This window comes from Amblyomma maculatum, unplaced genomic scaffold (genome assembly GCF_055883805.1).
Source record: "Amblyomma maculatum isolate TAMU_Amacu unplaced genomic scaffold, ASM5588380v1 scaffold_13, whole genome shotgun sequence".
Lineage (NCBI taxonomy): Eukaryota > Metazoa > Arthropoda > Arachnida > Ixodida > Ixodidae > Amblyomma > Amblyomma maculatum.
Genome location: NW_028146738.1, coordinates 7,493,972 through 7,508,280, shown reverse-complemented (window position 1 = coordinate 7,508,280; position 14,309 = coordinate 7,493,972). Strand labels below are relative to the sequence as shown.

At 46.5% G+C, this 14,309-nt stretch overlaps 1 protein-coding gene and 1 pseudogene across 1 annotated transcript; both read left to right on the top strand.

Moving 5' to 3' along the window:
- The first annotated feature begins 273 nt into the window (after positions 1-273).
- On the top strand, positions 274-14,205 carry LOC146172154 (uncharacterized). The gene is made up of 5 exons (XM_084585987.1): positions 274-441; positions 2,023-2,188; positions 2,919-3,144; positions 7,146-7,452; positions 13,930-14,205. The coding sequence occupies exons 1-5, from the start codon at positions 274-276 to the stop codon at positions 14,203-14,205; spliced, it is 1,143 nt and encodes a 380-aa protein (XP_084442113.1).
- LOC146172155 (uncharacterized) lies at positions 7,628-10,689 on the top strand (annotated as a pseudogene).
- Positions 14,206-14,309: the final 104 nt, after the last annotated feature.

Sequence of the window (14,309 nt, the reverse complement as noted above, 5' to 3'; positions counted from 1 at the left end):
GTTTCTTTAGCTTTGCTAGCGACATTTTCTCTTCATCGGCAAACCTCTTTATTGAAATCGTGAGCTGTAGAATCTTCTTTCTTTTTTCTACTCAACGTGTGCCGAGTTGATCAATGCTGTTATGTCATGGAAGAGAAGCAGAAGAGAACGAATAGCAATTTGAGCGCATCGCCAGCGCGTGCGCTCGGGCAGCGCAGTCAGGAGGCCTTCTGGAACGTTCCACCAGCCGGTCGCTGCGGCTAGGGCTGCTGGAGCCGCACCAGGGCGCTCACCATGGACGTTGGCAGCATCGTGTCCAAGAATTTCGTGGTCGAGGGCATCCTCGGCCACCTGGACACGGAGGACCTGTTCACGTGTGCCGAAGTGAACCGGATGTGGCAGTCGGTGGCCCTGTCGCTTCTGCGCAGGAAACTGATCTCCGTCTCCGTCTGCTGCGCGCGGGTGAGGCCCTCGTTTTTTCTGTTTTGGGAAAGCGCTACTTCTTGAGGTCTAACCGGTTCACCAATCCCTGCGTCACCAAAGCCGGTCAACCGGTAACTCGCTGCCAACTCTTACTTCGCCATTGAGATGGAGGGGAAAGGGGGGAGGGGGTCAGATAGGCCGGAACCCAGCGTTTCAGTACTCTTGGATGTGGAGCTAAAGGGGGATGACAGGGTCGTTCGGTGTATTGCTGTTTTATACTTCTGTCAGTAATATACTGGTCTGGGATTCTACTCTCAAATTTTAGTGCCTAGCGCGCGTTGCATATTATATATATATATATATATATATATATATATATATATATATATATATATATATATATATATATATATATATATATAATATATATATATGATAGAAATCGATAGAAATCGGAATCGGGAAACTCTTACCACCGAGAGCGACCGCCATTTTGAAATGCTCGTGTGCATCACTGAAGAATAGGCGGCAGGGCGTGGTCTGCAACGCAGGCTGCAATATAAGACACGTCTCATTTTCTTTTGTGGACCACTGACACAGGGTTTGTTCCTCATGCAGAAGTGCGTGAAGATGTTACCTCACAAAATCGATATACAGTAAGGTATGCTTTCTTGAACATAAGGCACGCTCACAGTCAGTGGGCTGCGCAATAGGTTTCTTAGCTTATCGACGCATTGATCTGTCGCATTACACCGGCGATGACGCCAGAACCACCAACGGTCGCCTATCGCCGTAGTGTGAGGTTTTCGGCCCTGCGAAGCCGACGAAACTGATCAGTGGACGGTCGCCTGATTTGTTTTGGTTTTGGTCAGATGGGAGACCGAGCGAGAACTTGACACCCGATGACTTAAAGGCCTGAACAGCTGCGGTCTGCAACTTAACCCTCTTAGAAAAAGGAAAACAAGCAATTACATTTTATATGTTTGCCCTTCTCATCAGCAATGCCCTTGGCCCGAAATTTCAGTCGGCGCCGAATTGTTGGCCCACTCCTCGACGAGTATAGGCCTAGCACGAGTACGCGGGGTTCAGGGCTACAGTTTCGGTGATTACGGAGCGCGCATTCACAAGTTTTAGTGGTGACATATGCACACAGAGTGTAGTTCTGGCAATAGTCACTCCAAATCTATGACTGTTATATCGCAAAGCGCGTGCACATTGAGCGGGAAGCGTCAATGCGGCCTAGGGACTGTTCAATTCTAAATGCTGAATTAAATCTTATGCCAATACTGCCGTAAATGATAGAACTGTCAACGGGCCTTTAGTGTGCTTGGATGGCGAAGTCTAGGGGAGAGTTCATCGAGTATACTGCAATCGATCGACTGTGGCCAGTTTCTGGTAGTCTGCAAATGGTTGCCCCGCTTATGAGTTTAATGGAATGATCACTTTCTTCACTAAACCGCGTCTTGAGCTTCAGGGCTGTATTGAGCAAGATGCGTTAGGGTGAGCGAATATTTGACTTGTTGAACGTGACGAATTGTCGCGAGCTGCTGGAACCGCGTTACGTCTGCGGCAGAGTGCCCCTTGCCCTGTGCTGATGCGAGTGCTGTCGTGTATGCGCAGGACCCGGAGGAACTTCACGCTATGCCACCGGTGCCCAGCCTGCACTCCTGCGTGGATATATTCTGCACCAAGTTCGTAAGGTTCCGCAACATTGCCCGGATGGCCGGGATGCTACCATCCCTTGTGTTCATCTCGTGCCACGCAGACCTCAACGAGGACAAGAGAGGTACGCCTAAGGCCACTGTGTACAAAGGCGGCCATGATGCGAATGGTATACGTATATTCCAGGTCATACAGAGAGTGATTAGGTAGCAATCCATTCAGAAGCTCACTTAGTGACATGCGCACTTTGGATATGGTCGCTAGTTTGACCGAGCATGGTTCTCAGACCCGCTGAGTCATCGAGAGGTAATAAAAAATCGGGTAAATAAGTCATTGACCACAACACGGGTCTAACATAGCCATCTTGCGTTGGAGGTGCGAAATCATGTCCTGCCGCACATCGCTGCAGGGCATGCCGACCGTGTCATCACTGGCATACGGACACAGCTCGAAAATACGCAACCGAGAATAAACAAATCAGCAAGGGTTACAGTTACAAGGCACGACATCTAATGATCTCGATGAGAGAGAGAGGGAGTCATCAGTTCGAAATATCACAAAATTATCAAATGCTACCCCCCCCCCCCTTGTGTGAGTCTAAATGTCCCGTAGTCATACCTAGCGAACAGAACTCACTTCGTCGTCGTGCGCACAGTGCGCGCGATATCAGCTCCCTTAAAGCTAGCCATTATAGGTGCACTATGGTAAAAACAAGACTACAGACTAAAGACACGCGCTTTCGATGATCTGAAGTCGTGATAAAGCAGCGAGGTAGATATGTTCTGTAGTTATGAGAGCTAGCTGGTTCTCAAGCAATGCCAATGCCGTATAATCACATGCGACTTTTCGTGCAGTGGTGGAGAGCCTGCGTCAGCTGCTGCCTCCGGATTCCGTGGTCGTGTATTTTAAGCTCGAACTCGTACGCGGTCCGGAAGCTGACAGTGAGGAAGGCTCGCACGAGGGTATCTTCGGCGAGTTCCTCTTCCGTACCGAAGAGCTACCTCGCGGGTTCTCCTCGCTTGAGGACACAGACGGTTCTGATGGTCAGCAGCCGCCGCCGGACGCCACCCTCGCAGCCCGGTGGGTGTTTGCTACCGATGGTCAAGTGTACTGAAGTCCCGCTGCTTTATCGATTTGTTTACTGCCGATAGAGGCTGTCCGAAACCCGGAGAACACGCAAAATAATAATAATAATAAAAAAGGAACGTGGAACTGAAGCAATCGCCGTGCTGGCTCAGCTCAGTGTTGGTCGCATGGCCAACTGAATCCGGCCCACATGCAAAGGCGCATTTGGAGGGTAATGAGAGACATTGAATCGAAGAACTTTGATGAACTCCCTATTTTTCACCGAAAGATGCCTAAGAAACGCATGGTTCAAATTAGACCGTTCTGACACCTCAGTTTTTACCAATACGCATAAAATATATTTGCCAAAGAGCGATAGCTATTGCTTGCCAAGAAAATAATACCCGGTATTGGAATATTCGGTGAATAGAGAACCAGATCCCCTGCATAGTGTTAAGGTATTTTCCCTATTCGGCGCGTGATCGAGCCAGCTCTCCGGTGGCCGCAGAGTACATGGTTCTGGCGATGAAGCAAAGAAGCCGAGCAGCGCACGGCTCGCGTTACGCCGGCTGCCAGCGGTGTACGGGCCCCGGTAACAGCGGCCGACCTATGGTATCGGTTCTCGGAAAGCCCGAGAGCTTCGTGCGATGTCCGCGTGTCGCAATGCTTTTAAGGGGAATTTAAGCTCTCGGCCGTTGGACGCGTGGATCGTTTCACGGCTGCCTGAATTCGTATATGGTTGCAGTCGCAGTATGCGGAACTTTCGAGGAAGCTGGAATACGAGGAGGCTGGAATGCGATCGTAACTCAATAATGTGGACTAGAAGAGACAATGGCGTAGGCAGACTCTTCTTTTCAGTGGTGTGATTTACTTCTAGAAAGTACAAGTAGCAAAAAAAAATAAAAATAAAAATAGAGCACTGCAGAATCTGCCTTGGAGTAATGCGAAAGCACGGATGCTGCTGTTGGTTGCTTCTGGTTGCTTCTAGTTGCTTCTAGTGGCTTAATCCATTTCTTGTTACCCATTTTAGTCTTTGGTACTTTAAAATTGCGCACCAATCCCTTCCTATGCCCTTTTTCGACTCTACTTGCGGTTGCATGACGTCAATCCTCTACGTCATATTAATTCACTTCTTGTTTGCCCATTTAAGTCTTCGGTACTTTCATATTGCGCGCCAATCTCTTCCTATGCCCTTTTTTGACTCTACTTCCGGTTGCGTGACGTCACATCCTTGACGTCACCCTAACTGACTGCCTTAATGACCTACTGTAGTCTTTGGTTCTTTTAAATTGAGCGTCAATCCCTTCCTATGCCTTTTTTCGGCTCTACTTCCGGTTGCGGGACGTCACATCCTCTACGCCACATTAATTCACTTCTTGTTTGCCCATTTTAGTCTGGTACTTTCAAATTGCGTGCCAATCCCTTCCTATTCCTCTTCTCGGCTCTACTTCCGGTTGCGTGACGTCACATCCTTGACGTCACATTAATTCACTTTTTGTTTACCCATTTAGGTCTTGCCTTCAGTAATTTCAAATTGCGCACCAATCCCTTCCTATGCTCTTTTTGGCTCAACTTCAGGTTGCGTGACGTCACATCCTTGACGTCACCTTAATTGACTGATTTAATGAACCATTTTAGTATTTGATACATTCAAATGTGGCGCCAAGCCATCGACTAATGAGACTTTTTCGCCTTTACTTTTACATTTTTAAATAAGTAACTTATTGGCCTAATTATTTTTTCGGGCACAACATTACGTCACCCTCTATCGATTGGCACCACTCATTTGCCTCTAACACTTCTCAATTACTCAAACTGCTGCGGACACAATTTTGCTGGCATGGTCTGCGGACGCGGTCTTCGGACTGTAATCTGTCAACACAGCGAAATAATGCTTTCGCATTAAAATGGCGACATGTGAAGGGAGCCGTCAGTTTCGGGCATTTAACCTTCCTCACTTGCTGATCCAAATTTCCCTTCAGTCACCCTGCGAGAGATGCTTGCAGTTCTGGTCCCTTGTGGCACATTTTTTAGATGTCCGGAGGCCGTAGCTTTTTGGGCCTGTGGCCATCCCTGTACCAGAAGATGTTGTCGGATTGCGGAAATCAATAGGGTTACGGCTATGAGCATGGAGCCGGTGTGGGTGCAGATTGCGGTCATCCCAAGTACATTGTAGTCGATTTTTCTCGCAATTGGTTGCCTGTTAGGTGCTTGTGGTGCATTAGCTTTCCCAATTAAAATCACAAGCAACCAGTACACATGATCATTGTCAAGGCTGAAGGAAGCTGCTGAAATGAAGCTGTAGTCAATGACAATACATGAAACATAAAAGGGGCAGGTGCGGTGACGTATTCACGTGAGAAAAATACGGCGTCATGATTGGGTGCATGGGCTTGGGAATGGGGCCCTCGCTTTTACTTTGTTGGGCTGTCTGGATGTAGTATATGAATCAGAGCTGAAGGATGCGGTTTAAAGTTGATATCATTAATCAAAATAGATGATTTGCTCGAGTCCAACTAGAGCGGATTCGCTGCAAGCTGGCCGTTTTTTTGTTTCGTTTTGCTCGAGGTGTGCATCCGGTGAACACTCACATACTTTTCGCGCGCGACCGATCATTTCATACCTGTGTGCCATCAGTGAAGCCTTTTCTTATGTGTCCTCGAGATCGATCTGCCCGTGGCCCACGTCATTAACATTCATCCAATAGACATTGAAGGCTCATTACCAAATATGAGCACTTTCGAGGAGTTATCTGCTAGATACCACGACTGTATTGTAATCATGCACGTTACATTGGTGACACGGCGAAATTCTGGAGAAGGATAGGGATAATCCACTTGGTGCGAATTAACTCGAATGCGCTTGCAGACCACGCACGCGAAACTGGCCACCGAGTTTTGACCGGAGCGACACCTATATCTTATTCTAAGAAATGAACCTGACGACGCTCCTTTTGATCGAATCCATACACATCTAGACCACAAAAGAAGGAAATCCCCATGGCATCTAGGCCCAGTCATTAATAGATATTTTGTGAAGAAGATACCGTTATAAATTTCGAGACATGTTTCCTTTTTTTTTTTTTTTCATGGTTGGTCAGTGACATGCTTCTTCATTTCAGCGGATAACCATTTCTGACCATACAGGCAAGCTTCCATCCAGGTCTTGACTCTTGAAGTTGCTTGTGACGGGCGTAGGCTCTTAAGATATAAATTTGACGATGCGGCTCCAACGAATTCCCGCGTGCCCATCGAGCCCACAGTTAGACACGCGTGACGTGTCGAAACGGAACTCGCGGACTCAATTTGTACTGCAAGGAGCAAGAAGGAGACGGTAGCTCCAGCTTACCTGCAGCGTGTTTTAAAAGCAAACACACACGAACAACCCAGGTTATCGAAGACTGCAAGTGATTCTCTCTGCCGCAACAGGAGAACGATTCAGCAGAGATATACTTCTATCCCGCGAAATAAAAGCAAATATCTAGAGTATGCGTTGCGGTTCGCTAAACTAAAAGCTGATGTGTTCAACTGTCGGCTGCCGGGATCTATGCGTTTGTCGCAACTGCTTACCGACGTCTCAACCAGTGTAGGTAAAGATACCTGCAGACGCCCACAAGGCAACTGCAAGAAGCGTTACTCTTTTAAAATATGCGGTTTTTGTCTCGCCGCTTTTCTCAATACGCGGACGGGCGGCTGGATGTTGACCGCGTACTTGGTGTGACGTCGTTTGCGACGATTTTCATAGTCATCAGCCCCGTGAACTCCCTTGGCAATAGCTACATGTTTATATATCTAATCTGAAGGCGATAAAGAACATACGCGAACAACACATATGAAGTCGGGCGCCTAATAAGTGCTCTTCACATTATAAGTTTTGTTTGATCATGCCACGTCAATCTCAACTGTCCCCTTCAGGGCTTCGCTCTGTTGTGTATAACCGCATTCTTCGTTGGTGCCGGACATTCTTGTGAATAGGCGAGCTAACGCTTCCTTTTCCCCACCTCGAAACTGTCGCAGCCCATCGTCTCCCCAGCAGCAGGGGTTCTCCGACGACAGCGGCGAATCTCCAGCGGCGACTTCTTCCGCGGGACCTGTCGGCGCCGCTGCTGGCCCTCCAGCGGGGGTGCCCGCGGTAGCCGCATCGGAGCCCCTAGTGTGGCCGCGTCCCCGCTTGCCGTCCGTGGGCAACGCTGGCGCAGTCTTCCACAACGTCCTGCCGGGCGTGCTTATGTTCCAGGCATTGCACGTGTCGGCAGAGCCCAGCCCGGATGGCAACGCGGCCACCTCCCACTTCACAGAGGAGGCCACACACAAGACAATCCAGGTAAAGCCACTGGCGGGGCTGTGTACTCCTTTGCGGCTCTCTATCTGCAACCGTTGCAACTGGTACTAGTCGGAATTGAAGGAATCCTCTCTAGCTTGAACGCGCTACTACAAAATGGTCTTTAAGAAACCTAACATTTGGGATATGGTAACAAGAATATACCTTTGGTGTAGCCATGTACCGTATTTGTCAAAAGTCAAATTTCTAAAAAAGAAGCGTTAAGTCGACCAGGTTTGGTGGTGAGTAAATGTGTGTGACTTGAGGATGGGGACCATGTCCATCCTTTGATCATGTGAATGGTTTCTCGCCCTCACATGTCTATACAGCTTTGGAATTCAAAGATATGCTACTCGTACATGGCTTAAAAGGAAATCTCTTGTACGTACAGGAGCAGGCACAGTCATAATATAGTGCAGCGCGCAGGTGGTTGAGTGTGTCGCCTCTCTGTGACGCGCATCGCTTACTAGAAGACAGTGTACATCTGCACTGTACGACAGTGAACTTGCCGCTGGTGCCAGTTCCCCAATTCGGTGCACTGTATTTACAAGTAGGAGAACAGCCCAAGTGTTGGCAGTTTTGTTGTCACGGGGCCGCGGCCGTACCTGTATAATTAAGGTGGATTACCTGGATGTCTCTGTCGCCGATTTTACGCAGTCGTGTGTAATTATTTACTTGGAATTTCTGCAGCCTGCTCAGGACTCGCAAACGAACCGTGTCGCATTTCCTGCTCTTTTATAGTGTGGGCTACAGTGTATAATCGCGTGGTAATCTGAAAGTGCGACAACGGGGGCTCGCAAATGGCCACATGTTCAGACACCAACGCTTTGTCACACGCGAAGGCCTACTATATGTGACGCAGTGGATAAATACAAGGTAGCCATCAATACAACGCATCCGTTCTTTGAACGCGCTTTGGATACCAAAATGCTTGCCTGCTTCGCCGAGCATTAAGAGAATTTTGAAGCACCTGCATTCGCGAAGTTTCTCCCCATCTGCCTAAACAATATACTTCTGCGGTCTTGGTTGGATTTGGGGGCGTCCCGGAGGGATTGAGCCGAGAAGGACAAGGGAAAACTGAGCTGTCGATATCACTTTGGGAGAACATGTCTGCCGGGCTGTATAGTTTCCACATGGCTCTTTATGGTTCATAGGTGGCTATTTTATATACCCGAACTAGGAAAGAAAAAAGTTTTAACTATTGAGGAGCTTTTTTCTTTTAATGAGCCCAATCTAGAAACCGAAACTCAGTCACATTTTGCTGTTGTGGAAAGCTCATCCATAATCTTATTTTTGCGATACCAGTGAGAATGCAAAGCGTTCAATAAAGCTCAAAATTCTGTGCTCAAATCTGATATCAAAAAATTATTGAGCCAGCCGGATTGTGCTGCTGTACTATTGACAGAAAAAGTGACAGAACTACCCCCCCCCCCCCCCCCTCTCCCTCTAAGTTCTTAATCATGTCGCACCGCATGAACGCTGTGCGTGCCTCGACAGCAGAAGCCCACCGCTAAGTGGTGCCCACGTGCTGTGGAGTGCGGTTAAGAACTTGGACTAATGGCGGGGGGGGTCTGTTACTTTTGTACCGAAGACCTGAACCCATTTTTACGGGTTGAGATCCTCCGTCGTTAACGACAGCATCATTAGCTCCATCACCGACGATGCAATGATATATCTCTGCTACAGTGAACCTAAAACATTGAGGCGGGAAGTTGGCAGAGGTCTTCTCAAATAAAAAAAACAAAATGGAAAGGACACTAACTCATCATCGTTAAAAGCACAAGGCCATAGCTTGAATGGCTCCCGTCTGTGGGTGCCCTTGCTTATTCCCGTGCGTGTGCATGCACTTTGCTGTTCCCCTAATACCTCGATTCGTGCCTCCGTTATCTGACGCATACTCATTAGAATGCAGTCTCAAGCTACCATGGGAAATCAACCTGACGCAGATATTAAAACCCGCTTAAGTTTGAACGGATAAAAAAAACTAAGCGGTTATCTCATTTTCAGGTTTGCGGGATGTGCATTACATCGAAAAAAAAAAAATGTGGTTATGTCAAATTACTGTTTTTATTCTCATACGAGATAAGCATCTAGCTGTCTCATAAAAGGGTGCGTAAACTAAAAAATAAAAAAAAGAAATAAACACTGCCGCACAGAATATTAATATAGTTTTGAGCTCTATGCAAGCTGCGTCTGTTTAGAAGAAGAATGTCCATCGCCAGCGGCACCGACATTTGTCCGTATAAATGAAGGCACCGATCGTCTACTCGGCAGTGGGCACGGCGGCTGCGCCAAGATGCAGTTTTCCAACCCTTTCCTGTTTCTCGTTCAGGTGAGGAAACACTACGGCAAATCATTTCGTAGTAACAATGTTTGCTTAATATTGCTGCCGTGCCCACGGCCAGTTGCAGATGTGCTCTTGTACATTCGTATTTCACTGCGTTTCTTTTGTTACTGGGAGGTGATGTGGAATCAAACCCCGGCCCTGAGGACTCTACGCTTACCGACCAGCTGAGGGCCATCGCGGACGATATTCGAGAAATCAAGACAGAGAAAACAGTCACTAATCAGAAACTAAATGCAATCGACAAGAAACTTGAAAAACTAACTGGGCTCGAAAAGCAAGTCTCAGCTTGCACAAAAAGAGTAGCTGAGTTAGAGAAGAACCTTGCAGCCATGACCAAAAAAAATTGATGAACTGGAAAACAGAAGCCGCCGATCAAACATTATTGTGTACGGCATTCAAGAAGAAACAAATGAAACGACTGAAACTTTGCTACACCTGTAAAAGAGAACGTCTTCGAGAGATTGCTAGGGCTTAACATTTCAGGAATCGAGAGGACCCACTGAACTGGAAAATCAGATCCAACAGAAAGCAGACCTGTAATCATGAAACTTCTCGATTATCGCGATAAGGTCAGCATCTTTAAGCAGTGCTCTAAACTGGAAGGCTCCGGCTTCTCTGTCAGTGAAGATTTTTCACGTGCTATTCGTGACATCAGGAAAAAATCTGGGACCGCACAAAAGAAAACCGTGACCGCAAGGAAAAAGTATTCCTAACCTACGATAAGGTTCGAATAAATGGGCAACTGTTTGCTTGGGATGATGACCGCAATGACATTGTCGAAATAGAAACAAAAAACGAAACGCCTTAACCCGAACCCTGAATCACCAGGAGCAGAAATCGATAACCTTTCTTAACTTCAATGCCCGCAGTCTAGTAAATAAAGTGCCTGAACTTGAGGCCACGCTACTAGCCTTTGAACCTGATGTCGTGACCATCACCGAGACGTGGCTTCACCCTTGTATTTCAGACTGTGAAATTTTCCCACCCGGCTATACAGTTATTCGCAGGGATAGACCATTCTTTTTAAACAAGCGATAGTATATTCCGTCATGCCAGACATCCCGGGTGTTGTCTGTGTGGTGCAAGATCCATGTAACCGATGGCTTTGTTCACATTGGAGCTGTCTACAGGCCTCCTAATTGTGATGCTTTGTACTTAGACCCGTTATTCGACTACTTGCTTCGTCATGCTTCCAGCAGCAAGATTATCATGGCTGGCGACTTTAACCTACCAGACGTTAACTGGAGGTCTCTTAGTCCTGGAACTGCCGCAGGCAATTCAATGATCGACTTCTTGTTTACTTGTTTACATTCAACCTTACGCAGATTGTCAACACGCCGACCCCAGTTTACAACCAAAGCAGTTTAATTTTAGGCCTAATTTTCGTTAGCGATCACTTTTTAAGCGGTAGCATAACAACTGAAACACTTCAAGGGCTATCAGATCACGAATTAACACTTTGTAAGCTGCCTATACCTGACCTTGTCCGTCCACATCGTACGTATCCTTGCTTTCAATAGAGCTAACGATGATGCCATCATGACTTATCTCGTTCATGAGTATGGGAATTTCTCCGATCTATGTCGGGATGAGCAATCAGGTGTCGATAACGTCTGGCTGCGTTTCAGGAATACTGTTATGCATTGCATTGAAAGTTTCGTCCCCACAGTGCAAAAAGTTGTTCATAAACGGAATCCCTGGATCACACGCCAAATAATTCATATCAAACGGAAGATTAAAAAGCTCGGACAGCGCAGTAAAGTTTCAAACTATGCCCGACTACCGCTCTCGCCTAAATTCACTTAATACTCAACTTAAAAAATTCAACGCGAAGTGCAAAAGAACATTACTGTAATACTACATAACCAACTTTATTACAACTTCCCCGAGGAAATTTTGGCGATACTTGAGCACAAAGCGACAGTCAAGTATTCCGATGTCATCACTAGACGGGAAACTTGGAGCCGACACGTTCAATAAATATTTTCAGTCAGTGTTTACCGTTGATAATGACGATGTTATCCAGACTGTGCCACAACAATATCACCATGGGAAACTTGTTGGCACTCCTGAAATTTCTGAGGCGGGCGTGCTATCGTTGCTCCTAAACATGGACGAAAAGAAAAGTAACGGACCGGATAATATACCCAATAGTTTTCTGAAGCGTTACGCTGAACCCTGTAGTAAATATCTTTGTCTCTTGTTTTAGAAGTCAATCCGCGACTGTCGAATTCCCTGTGAGTGGAAAATCGCCAAAGTAATACCGGTGCATAAATCAGGTGATTTATGCACCGGGCTAGTGGGCTATAGACTATTACACAACTTGTTGAATTCATAAAAAATCTTGCATAGGGTATAAATAATCAGTCTCAATATGACATAATTTTCCTAGACTTCTCTAAAGCGTTCGACCGGGTATCACACAGGAAACTGATCTATAAACTCGAGCATTTAATTGGTGATGGTCACATGACCAAATGGATTAGCAATTATTTAACGGACCGTTACCAATTAGTTCATCTCGACGGACATATCTCTAACATCATTCCAGTAGTATCGGGAGTCCCCCAAGGATCTGTGCTGGCACCTCTATTATTTTTGCTATTCATTAACGACATAACCAACCAAACTGACTTAAAAATGAGACTATTTGCAGACGACTGCGTTCTCTACCATTAAGTTAGACACCCGTCGGACCAGGTCAAACTAAACAGGGCATTAAACAATGTCTTTCATTTGTGTGAAGACTGGAACATGGTAATTAACAAAGAAAAGACAGTTTCTATGTCCGTCACAATGAAAAAATTCCCACTTAAGTTCACCTACGGCTCCGACACCACTGTACTACGAGCTGTAACAGAATACCGATATCTTGGCATCCTTATCACATCAGACTTAAACTGGACAATGCACGTGCAGTATGTAGTAGAAAAAGGCATTAACAAGCTCTTTTTTCTTAAACGTGCCTTAAATAATTCGCCTTCCGGAATAAAGCTCCAGGCATACACTACGCTTATCCGCCCAATGCTAGAATACGGCAATATCGTACGGTTTCCCTACACAACAGGCTGCATAAACATAATCGAAAGTGTGTAGCGAAAAGCTGTGCGATTCATCTATAACTGTTACAGACGGACAGATTCACCGACTGAACTTTTACATCGTGTGGGGCTTCACCCTTTATCTAGCCGGTCAAGACTGCATCGCCTGAAATTCTTATACCTACATGCTACACAATTCATACAAGATTAACCCCGAAGACTTGGTGAAAAAAAGCTAGTTCAGAATAACACGTCATAAACATCCCCTCTTTCTTGAGGAATTTTTCTGTAGCAACATCACTTTTTACTTTTCGTTTTTTCCGCAAACAGCGCGCGATTGGAATGCACTTGACGCCTCAGTTGTAAGGCAACCTATACAGTCCAAAAGTTCTTAGAGCTTGCCGAACCTACTTTGTTGTCATGAAGCTGTCTGAATTTGTGTGAAAGCTCCGGTGATATATGATTTCTATTGTATAACTGCTTTTTTGGTGTTCTTTGTGCGATTCTATGAAGGTTTTCCATATTGAATCTGCCACATCAGCAATTCTGTCCATGTCATGCAGTTCATGTCCACTTCTGTAAAAACCCAATTGGGGTTGACAGTATATCAAAATAAAATAAATAAATAAATAAATGTAATAGTTATATCTTCTTTTATTACAACTAGGATACACTCTGCAGTTAGGTTCAGCCTCACCCCACTTTAAATGCGCGTTCGAGTAGCCTATAGGGCACGCTAAGCAAAAAGTCTCAGCCAAGCAATAGGCTGAAATTCAATTTAATGTCCTCAGAAATTTCTGCCGAAATTGTGGGTTTTCGATTGGTCAGTATTTCTTGGCTAGATATAGGCGTAGAGGCGGTTAAGCACAAATAAAAGCAAAATACAGGGTCAGTTATATTTTTTCTGCCGGTATAGATATCCCCCCCCCCCCCACCCCCCACCCCCTTTTCGATTTTTCTGAAATGACTTCAATATCAATGATATGTAAAACGCTCGGCGTTTTGTTGTTAGCTGCTGCCATTCGTGCTGAAAATTGTTCCGAGAATAAGCAAGTGCAGAGGGTATCTCTAAACGCTGTGTGTTGCACTCAGGTCACTTCGGCGGCCATGTACAGCAGCATGCCGCCCGGCAATCTGCAGCAGTTCATGCGCAACCTGAGCGAAGGCTTCGGCCCCACTGCCAACACCATCGCGGTGGCCTTCCCTCGAAACCAGGACGAGGCGAGGGCTGAACTGGACGCCTTCGAGCACGCTTTTCCCAACGTGCCGGCGCTGGCCAACCAGGCCACGGAGTTCAACGTAGACGGCCCGTACGCGCCATTGGGGCGTCTCAAGCTCATCCTGCTGCTAATCAAGCTGCTCGACTAAGCCGGTACGCCACCCTCCGCTGTTGTGCCTGTAGGCTGTGCGACCCAAAAAGACACGGCTGGATTTACTGGCAGCTCCAGGACGGGATAGTTGGGCGGAGCGGT

Bases quoted from the DNA above. Each gene is read 5' to 3' on its own strand.
- LOC146172154 (XM_084585987.1), top strand. From the start codon at position 274: ATGGACGTTGGCAGCATCGTGTCCAAGAATTTCGTGGTCGAGGGCATC. The intron at 442-2,022 runs GTGAGGCCCTCG...GTGTATGCGCAG, and splicing joins TCTCCGTCTGCTGCGCGCGG to GACCCGGAGGAACTTCACGC. The intron at 2,189-2,918 runs GTACGCCTAAGG...CTTTTCGTGCAG, and splicing joins CCTCAACGAGGACAAGAGAG to TGGTGGAGAGCCTGCGTCAG.